The sequence below is a fragment of the Passer domesticus genome, chromosome 11 (genome assembly GCF_036417665.1).
Source record: "Passer domesticus isolate bPasDom1 chromosome 11, bPasDom1.hap1, whole genome shotgun sequence".
Taxonomy (NCBI): domain Eukaryota; kingdom Metazoa; phylum Chordata; class Aves; order Passeriformes; family Passeridae; genus Passer; species Passer domesticus.
Genome location: NC_087484.1, coordinates 4,210,868 through 4,229,819, shown reverse-complemented (window position 1 = coordinate 4,229,819; position 18,952 = coordinate 4,210,868). Strand labels below are relative to the sequence as shown.

Here is an 18,952-nt window from a genome sequence, read left to right as displayed (position 1 = left end):
TCCAGAGAGGCCCCAAGCTGGTTTTTTGTGCATGGCTGAGCATTAAAGGGTATTTCCAGCACTTGTTTGCCAGGAAAATACAGCACTGAAGGCCCTGTACTAATTAATTGTAGTGGCAGGAGGAAGGGGAGGGAATTGCTTTCTCATCATGGCTGCTGTGAAGATGCTCTTGAAAAGGCAACAAATAATGTGTGGATGCTGCCAGGGCGAGGAGATTGTTTAAGGATATTGTTCACTGTGAGGAAAACATTGTCACTGAGCAAAAACCAAACAAATTTTTCCCTTTTCTTTTGCAGGGTCGTCATGTTAAAACAGGCCAGCTTGCTGCTATTAAGGTTATGGACGTCACCGGGGTAATGTATCCTCCTCCTCCTCCTGCATCCTTAAATTACAGATAAAAGGGGAAAGGGGATGGGGTGTGATAATGTGTGGGGGTGGGTGGAAGACTGATGTTCCTGGGATGTAAATTGCCTTTGTCTTAATGTGGTATGTGCCATTAAGAAGGTTTTAGTTTTAATAAATACGTGAGAAAAAAGTGCATCTGGAAGAGTTTTGGAGATTAAGTACTTCATGCTGAAACAAAGCAGCATCCAGTTCCAGCTCTTTTAAATACCCTACTAAATTCTGAAGAAAATCATAGAATGTTTTGGGTTGGAAGGGACCTTAAAGATCATCCAGTACCAATCCCTGCCATGGGATACCTTCCATTGTCCCAGGCTGCTCCAAGCCCTGTCCAACCTGGCCTTGGACACTTCCAGGGATGGGGCAGCCCCAGCCTCTCTAGGCAACCTGTGCCAGGGCCTCACCACCCTCACAGGGAAGAATTTCTTCCCAATATCCCATTTAACCCTGCCCCCTGTCAGTCTGAAGCCATTCCCTCATGTCCTATTGTACATGACTTTGTCAAAAGTAGCAACAGGATCATGTGTTCATAACTCATTTCTGTTTCTCTGCATCCATGAATTTCACTGAAGAGCTTTCATGCACCAAAAATATGTTGCAGTTATTGTAATGAATAACTTCACAAGGCAAGTTGAATAATTCCTGTGCATCCTACTGATAAAAAGGAAAAAAAGGCACACCCGGTCTTAAGGTGGTTTTTTTGAAATTTGTGTCAGACCGAGAACCAGGAATTTACAAATAATTAAACTAATAGCAAAATTATGGAGAAAGGATATTTTCACCATTTCCCAGTAGCCACAAAAGAAAAAATATTTAAAAGCAGATGCATTTAGGAGCGTGAAGATGCTTTTCTTGAGTGTTTTTTTCTAAGTGCAATACTACCCCTTCCAAAGTTCCTGCACTGGAAACAATGCCAGGCTTGAGAGTAAGAATGTGTTTTGCTGGTTTTTGTCTTTTTTTTTTTTTTTTTTTTTTTGACTGGAATAACATTTCAAAATTAGGATTCGATCACAGTCTACTCACCTCAATTTTTGAGGTAATGTTTTAGTAGCTTTCAGGAGCTCAGCACATGCAGAAATGACTCTCTGTGGAAGCAGTCAGCTGGCCTTGGGAATCTGTTTTGAAATACCTTAGATGCTGTGGTGTGGTATTAATATCTGTGGGACCTTCATCCAGGTTATTTTTGGTGCTAACAGGTGAAATGGTGTGTGGAAATAAGTCTGTAAATGGGAAGGAGATTTGTTCCTATTTACTTGTAGTATCTACAAGTGCCATTTATCTCGTTCTCATGGGAAGCAGGCTCCAAGGGAATAGGCAAACCCACCAAACATAAACCCATGGCATAAATAGCAGTGAAATTCCCATGGGATGAAGTTTGATGTTAGAATGAATTTTAGCTGAGAAATCAAAATATTACTCTGAGGCCAAACACAGGCTTAGATATGAATCCACACTTCATTTAGTTGTTTTAAAATACTTCCAAGGAAAGATATTGGAGAAAAGTACCTGAAATCTGATACTGCCCAATAATAATTTCATACACATTTTTAAGTAGATGTCCCTGATCTAAGACTTTACCTTGTAAAGCTGGGCCTCATGTCTGAATGTACAGGGTGTACATCAGGTATTTGTCATGGGATGTGGCTTTTGGATATTTGGTTATTTTCCCCTTAGGCTGCTTTTAGGCAGGGAAGGCTCATTCAGGGCAGGACCAGGCTTGGGCAGGATGGGCAGTGGCCACAGTGCAGGCAGTGCTGACCTCTGCTAAGGGCTGTCTGTGCTTCATAGCTCTTGGTGCAGAAGGCACTTCTGGAGCCTGCAGGAGTGGTCCTGGGCATTGCTTCTGGAGGAGTTTCTGAAGCTGGCCCCTGCACTGTCCTGCAGCCATGCTTGGCACCTGCTCCAGGCTCAGTGCAAATGCTGCTGCTGGAAACCCAAACTCAGTCCTTGGCCTCCTCCTCACACACTGCTTCAGAGCTGCCACTGGGTGCTCAGAGAGCTGGAGGGATTTTGTGCTGAGTGCTGCTTCTTGCTCCCAGCACTGTTGAGCATCCATCTGCTTTTTAGTTGTTGTTGCAAAGGGCTTCAATTAATAAAATCATCTCTGATAACCTTCATGTTATGTGGCCTGGTTTCCTGGACAAATGAAAGCAAGCAAAGTTGTGTTGACTGCTTGAAGAGAGGTGATAAAGGTTCTTCCAGAATAGTGCCCTGGTTTTTTTGTAATGTTTGAGCCTGTCCCTCCTCCTCTTTGGTGCTTATACCCTCTGTGTTTTTACCAAAAATAAAACTGGAGGTTGTTTATGCAAGCTCTATCCAGATATTTCTTGCACTTGTTCCTCCTGTCTTCACCTTTGCTGCTCTTCCCTGGATGGTATTTTGGGAAGAAAGATGTGTTTCTGTCCGTGTTAGGTGTCACCTGGTCAGGGGGCACTGCTCCTGCAGCTCTGCTGCTCTGTGGGTGCCTTGTCCTTTGCCCATTTGTGAAACTGAGGTCAGGAGAGGCAGGTGGGGGACACAGGGGAATAAAGGAGAATAAAGAGCAAACAGCCCTTCTGGGCCTTTATAATAAAGCTCGTAGACATCAAGGTGCTGAGTGCTTCCTGTGGAAATACAGGGGCTGGGATTCAGTCAGCTGAAAATAAAACCAGGGCACGTTTGATGGGTGTGAGAACAAAGAGGTGGGACATCAAAACAGGCATTGGTGTAGCTCCTCTGCCTCTGCTGCTTCAGCTGAAGCCACTTTGAGGTGGGACAGAGAGGGGCTGGGACAGCCCATGGGAATGGTGCTTCTCACCAGGGCTGAGTTATTCTGATGGACTTTGTGGACAGGCAGCCCCTGCCTGATCCCCATGTGGTGCCACCCCTCCACCAGCAACTCCTGGTGTCTCCAGAGGTCTTGTGCTGCTTCCAGGGTGGGCTGGGAGCACAGGAGCACTTCTGCCCTGCAGTGGTTTGTAGAAAAACAGCTCCTTGGGCCTCTGGTGTGTCTGTGAGGGTGTGTTAATGCATCACTGGGGTAGCACAGGTATGGGTGAGCCTCAGAACAACGTGAATCTCCAAAGTAGCTCTCAGGCTCCCAGGATCTGCTGCAAAGTGGCTCTAAAAAATGGTGCAAAAAACCTGAGAGGTCAGTCAGGAATGGGTTGCTTGGGAGTTCACCCATGTGCAAAGACAGCTCAGACCCTATGAAGTGCAGTCTCCTAATGCCTCTGGATTTGTCTTTCTTTTGTTTTCACCTCTTTCCAGGATGAAGAGGAAGAGATCAAACAGGAAATTAACATGCTGAAGAAGTATTCTCATCACCGAAATATTGCTACATATTATGGTGCTTTTATCAAAAAGAACCCACCAGGAATGGATGACCAGCTCTGGGTAAGTTGCTTTCTTTTCTTTAAAAAAAAAAAGGGATTTGACAGAGGTTTTTTACTCTGAATTGTCCTTTTACCAACACCTAGTTTACATAAAACCCCTTATTTTGCATCCATCTTTTTCAAAATCATGGCTTTGATCAGGCTCTTGCTGCACTGCAAAACACATCTCCATTTTGCCATAAAATCTTTGCAGGCTGATTGTAAACCCATGTTTATTCTGAAGTGTCATTAGCAGTATCTTTATTACAATAGTCAGTTGAAAACCTTTCCATCTTCTGGCAGCTGGAGGGAGCTGGGAACATCTCTGGGAAGATGGAGGCTGAGGGTGATTCCTGCCAGCTCTTGGTGGTGCCTCTTGTGCTTCACATTTCATGGAGCCTGTGCAGGCAGATAAAGAGGAGGGGACAGTGAGGGGAGGTCAGGGAAGGATCTGTGGCTGCTCAGCCACTTTGCTGGAGATGCCTGATGCTGCTGAAGGGCCCCGAGCTGCTTTGTGTCTGTGTAAATCCTCTGCTGCCTCCTCCTGCTGCTTCCCTTGTCAGGGCCTTCTTGGTTATTAGTTCAGCATTCCCAGAGCAGGGAGGATGGAGTTTAAATCTGCTCTGTCCCTGGGGAGAGGCAGAGCATCAGAGCCCACTCCCTTTGGCAGCAGCTGGTGCTCAGGGGGCCGGGCAGGGCAGTGGCACTGGTCATTGCTGTAAAATTAATTAAAGTTGTTGTGCTGTGTTCTGAGCTTGGCTGTGCTGGTTGGAGTCTCTGGAGCAGCAGCTTGCAGTGCCTCTGGGCATCAGAGCAGCAGTGCAGGACCCTGCTTTCCTTGGAGGTCTCTTGGAGAGAAGGCTGCGTTGGAGTTACTGTCAGTACAACGACCTGGATGTTGTCCTGTGGTTGAAAAAAATCTCTATTTCCTCACAGTCTTGTAAATTCAGTCAATTCTGCCTTACCCATGTGTGGTTTCCAAAGCTGTTCTGTGCCTGAGCAAGGTTTCTGCAGCCTGATTTTTCAAGGGTGACAAAGAGCAGCAGCACGCTCTTCCCTCTGCTTTCTGTACAGCATAGGCTTTGTTTTAGCAAAACCTTCAGTGACTTCAGCTGTTTGCCCCGGCATCCACATGCCAGAGCATCCAGTGGGAAGTGGAAGGATTTGGAGGAGGTTTCTCCCAGGAGAAAACTGCAGTTGATAGACTTCTGTGCCAGTTTGCTCTCCAAGACTTTCTGATACACTGAATTATTGGGAAGACTTGGGGGCTTGGACTCCAGGCATGTTCCTTGCTTGGGTATCCAGATCATTTTTGGAGGTGGAAACTCTTAAAAACCATGTTCTTTGCAGCTGGCCTGGGATTCAGCAAGGCAGAAGCTGTCAGGCTGAGAAATGCTCTTGCATCCCATGAAATTCCATTTGGCTTTGGCTGGTTTATAATTTTTTTTTTTTATTTTAAATGAAATATTAAAACAACCCACAATGTGCTGCAGGAGTGACTGGAGGGGGAAAAAAAGCCCCACCAACTGTGTGCCAAGTCCCCCAGTATTGAGAGGAGCCCTCCCTGGTGGGCTCTGCTCAGTGCCTTTACACTGGTTTGTGTGCTCTGACCAGGCAAGAGGGTTGGATTTTGTTTCTTTCCTCCAGCTCCAGTACAAAGGGCTCTTGGCATACACAAGTGTTAATAAAAGAGCAGTCCAAACTTTCAAAAAGAAAAGCTCCTTGTACTAGAGAGAACTCCTTGTTTCAAGAGGCATGGCCTGAAGAGTGATGGTATGGGGCTGTGTCAGGGGAGGTTTACGGTGGAATTGGGAAAGGGTTGTACACCCAGAGAGTGCTTAGGCACTGGAACAGGCTCCCCAGGGAAGTGGTCACAGCACCAAGCCTGACAGAATTCACAAAGTGTTTGGACAAAGCTGTCAGGCACAGGGTGGAATTCTTGTGGTTTTCCTGTTCAGCATGAGGAGTTGGATTCAATGGTCGTTATGGGATCCCTTCCTAGTCAGGATATTCTGTGATTCTTCCACTGATCCCCATCACCCAGCAGAGAAGGCTGTACATGCTGTATCCCCTTCATGTGCCCCAAGTCAAGAGGGCAACCTGGGTTTTCCCTGGTGGGTCACTCAGTCATGCAAAGGGAGATGGTCACAATCCTTCTATGCTGCTTGTTCTTGGCCTTTGGGAAAGGCAGACTAGATAATCTGAATTATCTACCAGCCCACTGCCTCTCCTCTCAGTCTGGGGCCTTTCTCATGTGTTCATGAAAAAGATATTTTCAAAAGCTGCTTTTCTTGCACTGGGGTGTGAGGGGGGTTTTAAGTCTGTGCCCAGTGTTGGGACTGGTGGATTCCTGGGAAAGCTCCCCAGCCCTGGAGGAGAGGTGTGCGGGTGCCCCTGTGTTAAATAGCTGCTGTTTCAGGATCTGATTGAATTAGGACTTGTGTGAACTCTATCAGTCTTGCCTCACAGATAAAGGCTTGTTTATTTTTCATTGGCTCTTTGTTGAAATAAAACGGTTTCTGATAATGCCCAAGTAATTATTTTTATCGACACTCGGGAGGCTGATACGGAAATAAAAAATAGGGAACTCTTTCAGTGGAGATTAAGATCTCTCAGAAACGTGGCAGGCTTCCGACACGAGGTATTGTCAGTGCTGCTGCTCCATTCCACAGCAGCCACTTGCCCTGAAAGATGAGCTCAGGCTCACTAAACAACCCTGCTTTCAGAAATTAGGGAGCTGTGCAGAGGGTGTTATAGCAGATGCATCACAAATCTGCTGTGTTAGGCAAAAAAAAAAAAAGGAAGCAAAAGTCATAGGGACAACCTTTATGGAACATATAAAAAGAAATTTAAAAATATGAGGTAGGTTTATCCTTGTGTTGGATAATGTGTTGCAATCTGGGGTGCTGTGGGTTTTCAGGAGGGTTTGTACATCTCTAGCTGAGGTGAGGGGGTCCTCGTCTGGTGCAAGGGGGCAGGGTGAGGGTGGGCTGCAGAAACTGGGGAGATTCCTGGGGAATGTGAGGATGCAGATAATCAGTAAACTGCTGCTTCTCAGAGATAAACTTATTAAATTCCCCTTGCTCTTCTCAAATCTAAGCTATGCGATACCACTCTGTGCATAACCCAGAGAGGTTGTTGAGATATTGTGGGGTGGGTGATTTTGGTCCACTCAGCTGGACACTTGTCATCTGCCCTTGCTGTCCCCTGTGCACTGAGGCCATGGGCAGAGCAGCCCCCACCACGTGCAGTGGGCACAGGGGCTGTGCAGAGTGTGGGGGCTGAGCAAAGGCTGGCAGCAAACCCAGAGCCCACCCAGGGCAGGGCAGAGCCCACAGTGTCCCCAGGGCCAGCGCTGGCTGCGATGGATGGGCTGCCATGGCAACCCTGCCCGCAGCTGCATCTGTCACCAAGGGGGACAAATTGCTAATAGGCAGGTTGCCAGATACCCACGTGGTGGGGTGGCCTCCAGGGTGTCCTCTGCAGCAGATAATCTGGGCCAGTGTGGGGGAGAAAGGAATGAGGGTGATGTGGGAGCAGCTCCTCTGTCAGGGTGGCACTGCTGCAGCTGTGCAGTGCTCGGGGCTGTGATTGTGTGGTTGCAATGTGTTTTTTCACTCCGTTGAGCTCTAGGGGCCCATTGAATTGCTTTAGGGTGATGTGAACACAGTCACACCAGGGATCTGGAGAGCAGAAACAGGGGCAGCAAGGCTCTATTGAAAATCAGGCATGAGCTGTCAAACCAGTGGGTTACACCTGTGCAGCTCTGAGCACGATTGCTCTTAATCTGTTTATATGCCCTGAAAAATATTTTTGGGCAGTTCGTGATTCTTTGCATTACAGAAATTAGATCATGAAACATTTTGAGAGGGGTCAGTTTTCGGTTGAGCTGTATCTCTCTTTAGTCTCTCCAAGCTCTGCAGTCCCGGGGGGTGTGAGAGGATCAGGGCTGCTCCTCTGGCCCCTGACCGAGAGCTCAGGGTTACCAGAGCAGATTTCTTCTGCTGTCTGGCAGAGTAATCCAGCACTATTTAACTCTCACTGCTCCTCCAAGCAATGTCAGTGCTGTAAACATTGCAGGACTGTGAGCCCAGCTCCTTTTGCTGCCATCCCTAACCCAAGGACATCATCCTGCTCAGGACCCGTGGTGTCAGCTGCCTGCTGCCTGCCCAAGGGGCATGGCTTGCTTGGCTGGGCTTGACATCCAGGGAGATGCAGGCAATTCATTTATTGAGGAACATTCATTTGGTGAGAGCACTTGGATGCTGCTGTTGGAGGGGAGAGAGCAGAGCAGTGCTGGCCCCCGTGCTCCCACCTGGGTGTGCGGCTGCAGTGTCAGCCTGCTCCCACCCCAGCACCAAGAGAAACAATGAAAACCTGGCCTTGTCTCACTGCTGAATTCTTTAGCTGCTGCTTAACACCAATTTGATTGCTATTTCTGTTTCTGAAGTGGGCATCAGCCTTTCTGCTGATCCACCAAGGGAAGCTCTCTGTGTTTTTAATGCTCTGTCCTTGCCTCCAGGTGCCACGATGTGGGCATGGGGGACTCCTTTGCATGGGAGCCAGGCTGAGGGGTGGGATGAGAAATTTGAGTGTCCTGGGCATATGGGACCATATTGCACCCAGGTTCTATTTACACACACAGCAGGATTGATTTCCAGCAGCATTTAGCCTGAGGGTGTTGTGTGCTTGTTTTCTGTAACTTCAAAGAAGTCAAATTGTTCCTGAGCTGAGGCATAGGAGCACAGAAGGATTTGTCCTGTGTAGTAAAGTATTTAATTTGGGGAGTTCCTCTGGACAAGCTGGAGCAGTTTCCTGCAAGATGAATTGGGGTTGGTGTTCTGGAGATGCTCAGGTTTGAGCTCTTCAGATAATACACAGCAGTGATCAGAATAGAGGCCTTGCCATTCCCAAACTGAGGAAGGTAGTGGTCGATTTGAAAACTGAAAAGGCTCTTTAAAAAAAAATTCATGAGACAGCAGGACACAGAGATTCACAGCTGCAGCTTCTGAATTTGCCTTGCTTATGAAGTTTGCTGTCACTCTGGTATGAAGAGCTAAGTAAAAGCTAAATGAACTGTATTTAAAAATACTTCTTCAATAAATGTCCTTGCAAATTAAATTTCAGAAGATGATCTTACCTTTAGCCCATCTTGATGATAATTTTAATTATGGTTAATATAAATTCAATATGCGTTTCCAGTTTATTGTCTTACTCCATCATGGCTTCATCCCTGAAGAAAATTGGTAATGATGCAAGTGTGTGAGGGTAAAGCACTCACCCAGAAGTATGAGAAGGTGAGAAATATTTTAGTATGCAAGTGCCCTTCGAAGCCTTTTCTGAGTCTATTGAGTTCTGCCCTAAAATCAGCCAGAACTTCTGCTCATTTTAATTTTTCTCCTGTAAGACTGTTGGTTTCCAGCCTAAACATACCCATAGTGTTCATAAATTGATATTTTGGTAGTATCTGCATTGTTCTTCTCCCTCTCTGGTGCTTACCTGCCCTTATTATTGGCAATAAACACAGATAGCCCATAACCAAACACTTTCTGCATGGCTGAACAAGCCCTGAGTTCCTCTGAGAAGACCTGGTCATGTTCCTGTGCCCACTCCAGTGTGCATTTCTTGTTCTTGGGCTCCACCACCCAGCAGGACACGAGTGCTGTGGGTCAGCTCTGACCTGGCCTGTTGGGTGTCTCCTTGGCCTGCCATCATCTGTGGTTCCTCTCCTTGGAGGCTGCACTGTATGAGCTGTGGTTGGGAATTCTGCAGCATCCTTCCACCTGAGGAGCATGAGAAGCTGTGGAAGCAAAAGGGGATCCCAGTGCTGCACACAGCAGCCACTGGAACATGGGAATGGGGGCTGTTCACATGAGGTGTCCCTCAGGGACAAGGATACTCAGCCTTGTCACCTTTCTGCTGCTGGATTTCTTGGAGCATTCATGGCAGAGCTTTCAGGCTGTTCATGGTGCTCAGCCCCCTTGGGTCTGGAGCCTCTTGGTGCTGGCAGGGATCTGCCAGTGCTGGGTATTTCCCTGTGGATGTAATGGGACTATGGACCTCTTGAAAAACCGAGTTGGAAACACCTCTTCTGTGACTTTCTCTTTTTCTCTCTGTTAATTCAGTCTCCAGGAGGTTTCACAGTTACAGGTTTGGGATACATCAGCAGGTGGCTGTGTTATTCCCCTCCTGGTGTGACGTTAATCTTTGCTCTGTGGAAATCAGGGGCAGGGTAGAGGACCAAGCAGACTGCCAGCTCCATTAAGATAATCTGGCAAATTAATGGTTGTACTGTGTACTTTTAATGGGATTTCTTCTATATTCTTTTAAGCATTTTGTTTGCCATGCACAGCATAGCAAGCCCTTCCTCTTCCTCTTGCCCCAAACCCTGGTGGGAGCCTGTGGAAGAGTTCCCATGGAAGTAGACTGGAGAGGGCAGCATTTTGGATTGCAGGATGTTTGTGGCTGGCTGGCTCAGCTATCCAGGATTTTCCTTTCCAAATTTGCTGCTGTGGTATCCCAGATGTTAGTTTAATCAGACACACATGAAGACACTGATTTTCACCACGTGTCAATGGTCCAAAGGGAAGAAAGAGAGGAAAAGCAACTTTGAAACCAGTTATTTATTCCTCATTATTCCCCATTCACTGAGCAATGAGTAACCAGGAGTTAGGCCATGTCAGTGACCCATCTGGATGGCTTGGCTGCTGCTGGGGTGGAAGAGCTGTTGGTATGTTCCTTGCCTTTTCATGGGGCAGATTTTGGCCAGTGACCCATCCATTTCTGCCATTTCTTTCATTTCTTGAAGTCGCTTTCATGACTTAACAGGGATATTCCAAGAATTTTTCAGCACCAGTTCAGGAAGAAAAGAGAAACTTAACATCAAAACTAAAGATAGCAGTGTAGTCAAAGCCAAGTAAGGTATAGTCTGCTCAAGTATTTTATTTAGTTTAAAGGTTTATGGCAGTCCTGTGTCTGGATTTTCTGATCATTATAATTTATGATAGTCTTAAATCACTGCATTTGTGCAATTGGGTCAGGAGGAACCCTTCTGCTGTTTTAATTCTCTTCTTGGCCTGTGCTTTTAATCATGATGTCACTTGCTTGGAGAACGTTAAATGCCATGTAAGCCTCATGTGATAAGAAACTTGAAACATGCACATTGAAGGATCTGGCAAGGGAATATCTTCAAGTAGGAAGCAGATCTAATTGGAAAACATGGTTTCACATCTGAGAGGAAGGCACTTGCCCAGTGAGGCTGTGCTCACTTTCTGGAGCACGCTGATGGCTCCTGCACACCCTGGGGATCTGCAAAATCCCAGGGAGGCAGACTCACAACCCGTGCTATTTTTGTAATGTTTATTTCACAGTTGTTCAATGACAAGATTAAGTTTGGGCTGGGTTAGATCATTACACTTGTATATTTCATATTCTTAAACTTTGGAAGTGGTACAAGTGGCGGTGGCCAGTCATGTTGGAACCAGCCTGGCCAGTAGGACAGCAGCTCTCTCCTGGGGCGTCTGACACTGCTTGGCAACCTTCCCTTCAAAGAGGTTTCCTGCTTAAAGACATGGTCAGAACCAAAGTTTGTTTGTGTTGTTTTGGTTAAATAAAAAGTAAAAATTGAAAAGTACACCTGGTTCCTAAATCATAGGAAGCTTTCAAATATCTGCCTCAGTGCCTTTGCATTTTCAGGTTGGAGGAACTTGCATGCAAGAGGCAGAGTTTTGTTTTATTGCTGTTGATACTAAACATTGATCAGAAGTATAAAGTAGGGTGTGTAGGGGTATGGTTTGAGATTCTGATCTCCTCCACTGATTTTCAGCACTGGACTGATTCCTCTTTCTTGCTCCCAATCTTCTGGAGGGCCACAAGCCTTTCAAGCCTTTTACTGTTTCATTTTATAGCAAACCCCAAACGGATTGCAAGCTGCTAAGTCCAGGTTGATGTTCAGTGCTCTGTTTAGCACCGTGGGGTCCCCACAGAAGCAGTGCCGGTGTTGGATGCTGCTGCTGGTGTCAGTGCATGACATTTGTGTCATTAATTACATTCCTGTTCCCTCTGGCAGCTGGTGATGGAGTTCTGCGGCGCGGGCTCCGTCACCGACCTCATCAAGAACACGAAGGGGAACACCTTGAAGGAGGAGTGGATTGCCTACATCTGCAGAGAGATTTTGCGGGTACGTGTCCAGGGGGAGCTGAATGTTATTGGGAATGTGGCAGTTCAGTGCCCAGGGGACACGGGAAGCCTTTGGCTCTGCAGATTTCGTGGATGCTGTGCTGCCATGGGCTGGAGCCTCTGCAGTGCCAGCAGGCGTGAATGATTCATGTGCCTGTATGATGCATAATAAATAAGCCCTGCTTAATGCCCTTTAGCTCTGTTAGTTGCCTGAATTTTAACCCTTTTTTTACCTTCAACAAAAATATAATCTCCTATTAGTATTAAAAGGGCAAAGATTTATTTACGTTAGAATTACGTTTTTAATTAACAGAAAGGTGAGGACTAATAAAGTCTGTGGAAAGCAGAATCTTCATGATTAAAAAGCATCCTATGTTTTATTAAATCCACATGTCTGATTTTAATGAGGATGCTGCAGCTTTTATACTCACAATATAAATGTTTGACTGAGATGTCTTAAAATGGGCCATGCCAGAGATGGCAGCTTCAGCAAAGACTTTGCTGCATTTTGCATTGCTGAGGTTAGAGGATGGAGTTGTAATGGTTGCCCTACATTAAAATCTATTGCTCTGTGAGCTGAAGATTTGTTCAAGAGAAAACAGGAATATTTGGCTTGTGAAGGAAACCTGCACAAGAGCCACTGAAGTGATAGGATGAGACGAAAGGGCCTCAAGTTGCACTAGGGGAGATTTAAGAAAAAATTCTTTATCAGAGGGGTTGTTAAGTACTGGAACAGGCTGTCCAGGGAAGGATGGATCCCCATCCCAGGGGGGATTTAAAAGAGATGTGGCTGTGCCACTTAGAAATGTGGTTTTGTGGTGGCCTTGGCAGTTGTCAGGGTTATGGTTGGGCTCTGTGGTCTTAAAGGTCTTTTCCAACCTAAACAATTGTTTGATTCTATGAATGAAAATGAGGCAGAATGATCACTCCAAATGGATGTGCCTGACACTGAGGCTGCCACGGGTGTCCAGAGGTGACACAGCATTTCTGCATTGACCCTGAATGCCACTGTCCACACCAGAGTGATGTGCAGAAGATGCTGGCACTGTAGCTCATCAGCTTTCATGTGGACACTGCTTTCAGTGCCAGGAGGCCACAGTTACATGGAGTTATTTTAAGTGTGTGAGCTCCATGAGCCTGCTCCTTAAAATAGTCCCTGGCAGTGAGTCAAAACCCAGCCTCTGACTCATGTCCCGGGGCCAGTATTGGGTGTCACCTCCTGCATTTTGGCCACACATTGGGGTGGTGGAGGGTGACCTCTGTGGGGTTTGGGGTGAGGAAAGGATCCCAGCTTCACGCTGGCTCAGGCTTGGTTCAGACAGTGATGGACAGTTGGAATTCTAACACGAGGCTCAATCCACGTTGTTAAAGGATTTATTGAAATCCTGTGGAACTTTTGTTTTGCCTCAAATGCTCAAAGGTGTCTGTAACCAAGTATAATATGGTTAAAAAAAGCACTTCTGTACAGATATAATCTGTTCCACTGTTTTCCCAAGGTAACGAGCATAAAATGACTAATAAGTACCAGAAGTGATAGCAGAAATCCTTTTCTTCCTCAAATATGAATGTTTAATGTGAAGTGCAAACCTAGTGCAAAATTAGTTTTTGAAGTAATCCATATTTTTCCTAAGCTGGCAGTCTGGGTGGATTTTACTTTAAAACTGAAATAATAAATTAATGAAATAAAATTGTGGGTTGCAAAAGAAATTAATGAGCTAATAAACCAGCACAACAGCAAAGCTAGTTTACCTTTAGCCTTTGAGGCAGGCTTTTCACTTGAGCTATATCTCTGTTAGGGATATGTGCAAGTTACAACATTTGTATTTGCATGGTAGTTTTTTTTTAATACAAGTTTCTCAGTGTACTGAAATCCAGTTTATTGGACCGATATAACAAGAGAATTGTTTTCTTCAGTTTCTGGATGATGGAAATGGAGAAAGGAGACAAGAACCTTCTATTATTTCTGCCACAGAAATGGCTCCCTGAGGCAAGGGAGCACATGGGGGAAATCATGTCTGGAGTGAGGGCAGAATTTGGGTTAATACAGGTTCCTGCTGGCATGTGAAAGATTGTGTTAAAACCCTGCAGAATGCACAGGCTCCTCGCCAGGCATGTCCTCCCAGCATGGGACATGGGACAGTGTTTGTAGCATGTGATAAACAAAAGCATTCTCAAGTGCTTAACTCCAACTGTGAACCTTTCATTTCTGGAGCATAATTGGTTGAGGAGGAATGTCAGAAAATAACATGCTTTGAACTTGGGTTCCTCTAACCTTTCTCTGAATTCTCCAGGGCTTGAGTCATCTACACCAGCACAAAGTAATTCATCGAGACATCAAGGGACAGAATGTATTGCTGACAGAAAATGCAGAAGTGAAACTAGGTAAGAGTGGCTTACAGCTCCTGGAAACTGCAGGTGGGCTGGCTGGGGAGAAGCAGCAAGACTGGCTTGTACATGACCTGAAGAAAGAGGATGGGTACCAAGAGCTCCTCAGTGGGTTTTGTTATGTTGGATTTGATACACAACCTTGGGTGTTGACCGAGTGCTGTGCCTCAAGCTGCCAGGGGTTGATGGCCAGGTTCTGCCTGCAGAGATGCACCTGCAGTGGTGTTTCTGCTCAGACACCAGGTACAGGTTAAGCAACCAACACCAATTTTTCATGCCCTGGATTGAAAATTGCCCTGTGATCACCACCAGATGTTGTGAGTGGATGTTCCCCCACAGCTGCATATTACTGTCCTGGAGAATAATCCATTTTCAGTTTAGCATGACATAATCCAGGCTCCTTTTCCAGGCTAACCTGATGGAGGGGTTTAATTTGCAAGAACTACTCTGAATTTTGTGCACTCTGTTAGTCACCCTGGAGAGGAGCAGGCATTGGTGTGGAGATCATATGGAAGGCAGCAGATCAGTGCAGATGGTTTGTACACATCCCCACTTGTCCAGTATTGATGGTATTGAGGCTGTCTCTGCACGATTAATTTTTGTTGGGGATGGAAGATCCCTTACACTGGTCATGTGTGGTGAGAGCCTGGTTTTCCCATGCCTCCTCTCTCCCTCTACAGCAGAATAAAACCCTGGCTTAACAGATGGCACCACCAGCTCATTGGGCTTTATGCTCCTGAGGATTCCTCTCCAAGGGGAAATTCTGCAGGGCAAATCTCTAGCCACTGTGTTGTGTGAAGTGCAGTTAGTGGACCAGAGAGTGTTCTCTCATTGGTTTGATTTCATAATTTTTTGCTTCATTTTGCAGCTCTCTGCTTGACATTTCCCATGGGTCTTTGTCCTTGGTCCTTAGTTCCTTAAGTATTTTGCATTTCTGCCATTTGCAGCAAGAATTTAGGTAGAAAAATGAGGCTTCCACCAGTATTTGGCAGGCTTCAATTCAAATGAACAAGCGTAGAACAAAGGCTGCTGCTTATTCATGTTGCTAACCCTGTTTCTCATTAGTATGAGGAGCTGTGATTTCTTTTCATTGCCTCCTGGCAAGGAGGAAAAGGCACAGGGTTTTGTACAAAACATGGACATCAGATGATCAGGTTTGTCCTTGACTGACCTCTGTTGATGCCAGCAGAGATCAAACAGGAATGTCTTCAGCCACGTCCCCCTTTCCTGGCCGTGCAGAGCTGTCCTGAATGAACACAATGCTTTACATGGAGCAGCAGGTTTGTCTCTGACTGATGCCCCACTGTCTCCCTGCTGCAGTGGATTTTGGTGTCAGTGCCCAGCTGGACAGGACGGTGGGCAGGAGGAACACCTTCATTGGCACGCCTTACTGGATGGCCCCCGAGGTCATCGCCTGCGACGAAAATCCCGATGCCACTTACGACTTCAAGGTACCTGCACGAGCATCTTCCTGCTCAGGGATTCAGCATATCACTGCAGCACTGAAAAACACACTGGCAGGCAGTGCAGGCTCCTCCTGCTTTCTGGCTGTGGGATTTTGGGATGCCAGTTCAGGTCCAACCTGAATCTTTGTTGTGCTGTTCACGTATCCAAATTTACTGTGAGGAGTCTTTCCCCGTGTGGAGAAAGGTGTCAGACTCAGGCTTCCTACTTGCTACCCTGCTTTTTGATGCTGTGTATTTAAATACTCCAGTCAAACAAGCTGTATTTGCTCTATTTACTCTGGAGAGGAGTCAGGTCAGGTTTAGAAAGGGTAAAATCACATCCTCTGGCCTGCAGGCTGATATTCTCAGGGAGATGTGAAGGCTGCCACACAATCAGACGTTTAGGGGGCTGACCTACTTTTTACATGTCTCTCCAGCCTGTTTGAAGTTTATTTTTGGATCAGTGGCAGCACAACATCACTGCTGAGTTATAGTGTGGCACAGAGCCCTGTGCCATGCAGCAGATCCACAGGAAGGTTAGGAGTCCCACCTGCCCATTCAAACTACAGTGAGGTCTGATGTTTAAAGCAGGGAGAGCTTATTATAGTTTATCTGGTATAGTTTATCCTGTTTCTGCCTTACTACAAGTTTCTGGATACACATCTGTAGAAATATCCCTTGGTTTTTTGTCCCTTGGTTTTTTGAAGTGTCCAGAACTTGAATTTCCAGCTCCAAACCTCCTAAGGTCCACTGAGTGTGTCCAGAGAGGAGGGCAGGGCATTGCCACATGAACTCTGGGGGGGAAGCTCAGGCAGATGTGAAGCTTGCTGTACTTCTGTTCATGTGCCTGCTGAGAGGTCACTTCACAAGGTGATGTTTAAAAAGGACTTTGAGACCCTCTGGTGTGAGCTGCTTTCTAAAAGTAGAACACTCCAGTGTAACAGAGGCACAGCCCACCATTGTGATATAATTTTGGCTGCAATTACTGATTGTTCAGACAAATTTTTGAGAAATGAATGATTTTAAAGAAGCCAAATGATGCTTTGCTCTTGCAGCCATTTAAGTGCATCAGTCAACTTTTGAACTGAGGGTTTTCCAGAGAGCAGCTCTCCAGTCTGAGTTCAGACTCTGGGTTACAGGAATTGTTAGTGATGGGGACATGTAGAAATAGTTTAATCTCCAATTACTTATTACTCTTTGATTAACCAATTACAACAAGCATTTCCTCAGCTCTGCTAGGGCAGTGCTTCATGACGGGGCTGCACCCTGCACTGGCTGCTCTCACCACTTCTCCACCGACAGCTGCCTGTGCAATTCTCTCATTAATCACAGCTTTTTGCTATTATATTTTTTTTTTAAAGGACTGATATCTTCATAGGCTACTTCTACCCTCTGAAATCCCTGAGGATTTTCTTCCTGCCAGAATAACTGGGGCACTTAATATGCCGTGGACTGATGCACAGGCTGCAGGACCAGAATCCCTCTATTGTCCCTGAGGATCAGATGCTCACAGCGAGCCTCTGAAGTTGGCTCTGGCCATTTTCCCGTGGCTGGGGGTGTGGAACAGGAGCTGATTGCTGCTGACACGCTCCATGCAGGGTGCTTTCAGAGCTCCTGGTGATGTGGGAGCCACTGGACATTAGTCCATACCGCGGATCACAGCCTTGCACCTGATGCTCTTGCTTTGAAGTAGGGTGGGGAGGATGTAAATTATTTCTTTTAAAAGGGATGCAAATCAGATGCTCTTAGGTTTAGCTGACTGGCTTAAAATACTGAATACAAAAAATGAGATTTATAGGGTGAGAAAAGGAATCCTCACAGGCTTAATCTCTTGGACAAAAAGCCTCTGATCTCACTGTTTTCTTAGCCAGAAAGAGATGCCTGTGTAATCTATGGAAGGAGGCAGTAAATACCTCCTCACATAAATAAACCACTTTAAAAAAGAACAAATAGAACCCCCCTCCTGTTGTTGAGGTTATTTGTTGTTTTTTCCCCCAGCCAGTCTTCCTTTTTGCTTTAGAGATATCTTGTCAATAAGCTTAGAATCAAAAGGAGGGGGAGAAGGAAGCCTGCTTCCCTTCCCAAGTCAAGGGAATGCAAATACATTAGCACAGCATCCCTTTGCTGAATGGACTGAAAGGCTTTTCAGTCTTAAAAATAAAAACCACTCAAAAAAATTCCTGAATTCCAGATCATTATAAAATGTGTGCTTCCCGCTGAGTTTTCTGCTTTCTCCGGGAGACTCAGAGAGATGATAATCCCTTTCTGTATTCCTCCAGCTTTAAGATCACTTGGCATCTTGCATATAATACTGGGCACCTCAATATGGAAAGACACATTAGGAATTTGGAAGGAGTTCAGTGGCAACCCAGAGGGAAGGGGTCATGTGTACTGAATCATGTGGAAAGACTGATAATTAAGTATGCAGCAGAAATCCCAGCTGACCAGAAACAAAGAATGGATGAGACTGTGCTGTGAAAGGGCTGAAAATAAGGTTTGAGAGAGAATTTTTAAGCAGGTGCAAAGATGTGTAGCAAGGACAGCATCTTGAACTAAAAATGAGGAAAAGTGCCCTGAAATTGGAAATCCAAGTTGCCTTTCCTGGAGGGTGTATGTGAAGAGGTTCTTGTGGCTCCTGGAGGTTCTCTCTAGCTCTGGCTGGGCTTTTGGGACTCTGTAGTGGAAAAAACAACCTTTCTGGGATTTACTCACTAAGTGGTAGGTTTAGAGGCTTGAGGCAGTTTAGAGAGAGCAGCTCTTGAACTGGAGAGGAGAAAAGTAAAGTGGGACTGCAGGGACATGGCAGAAAGCAGGGCAAGGGAGAGCTGGATGCACAAGAGGAAGGGTGGAAGGCAGAGTCCATCCTTAGGTGGAAGCACCAGCATTGGTCTGAGTCGTGTTCCCAGTCCAGCAGATGGGTTGGGCTCATTTTCTCTCACTAGGCACATCCAGCCTCTGCCTCCTGCAGTGCCAGGAGAGCCAGTCCATCCCCTGGGCCCGTTGTCAGGGCTAGGGGTGCAGCCACAGCTCAGCAGTGATGGTGGGGAGGAGGCTCTGGAGGGCAGCTCAGTGCTGCTGTCTGGCAGGGAGCTGGGGGTTTGGGTGATCCTGCTGGCAAGGGAGAGGGTGGAAGGAAGAGTGTTAGAGGTATGAAATCAAGAGTTTCCCAGATATGTGTGTTGTCTCTGC

The 18,952-nt window shown here is 46.2% G+C and overlaps 1 protein-coding gene across 5 annotated transcripts in view; it reads left to right on the top strand.

Annotated features, from left to right (window-relative positions):
* The window catches only part of TNIK (TRAF2 and NCK interacting kinase), a 148,158-nt gene that overhangs the window by 76,712 nt on the left and 52,494 nt on the right, over positions 1 to 18,952 (top strand). For all 5 annotated transcript variants that reach the window (XM_064385234.1, XM_064385233.1, XM_064385236.1 and 2 more), the window contains exons 3-7: positions 297 to 353; positions 3,652 to 3,777; positions 11,824 to 11,934; positions 14,225 to 14,315; positions 15,639 to 15,769. In XM_064385234.1, coding sequence (XP_064241304.1) covers positions 297 to 353; positions 3,652 to 3,777; positions 11,824 to 11,934; positions 14,225 to 14,315; positions 15,639 to 15,769 — 516 coding nt within the window. The remainder of the gene's footprint in view (positions 1 to 296; positions 354 to 3,651; positions 3,778 to 11,823; positions 11,935 to 14,224; positions 14,316 to 15,638; positions 15,770 to 18,952) is intronic.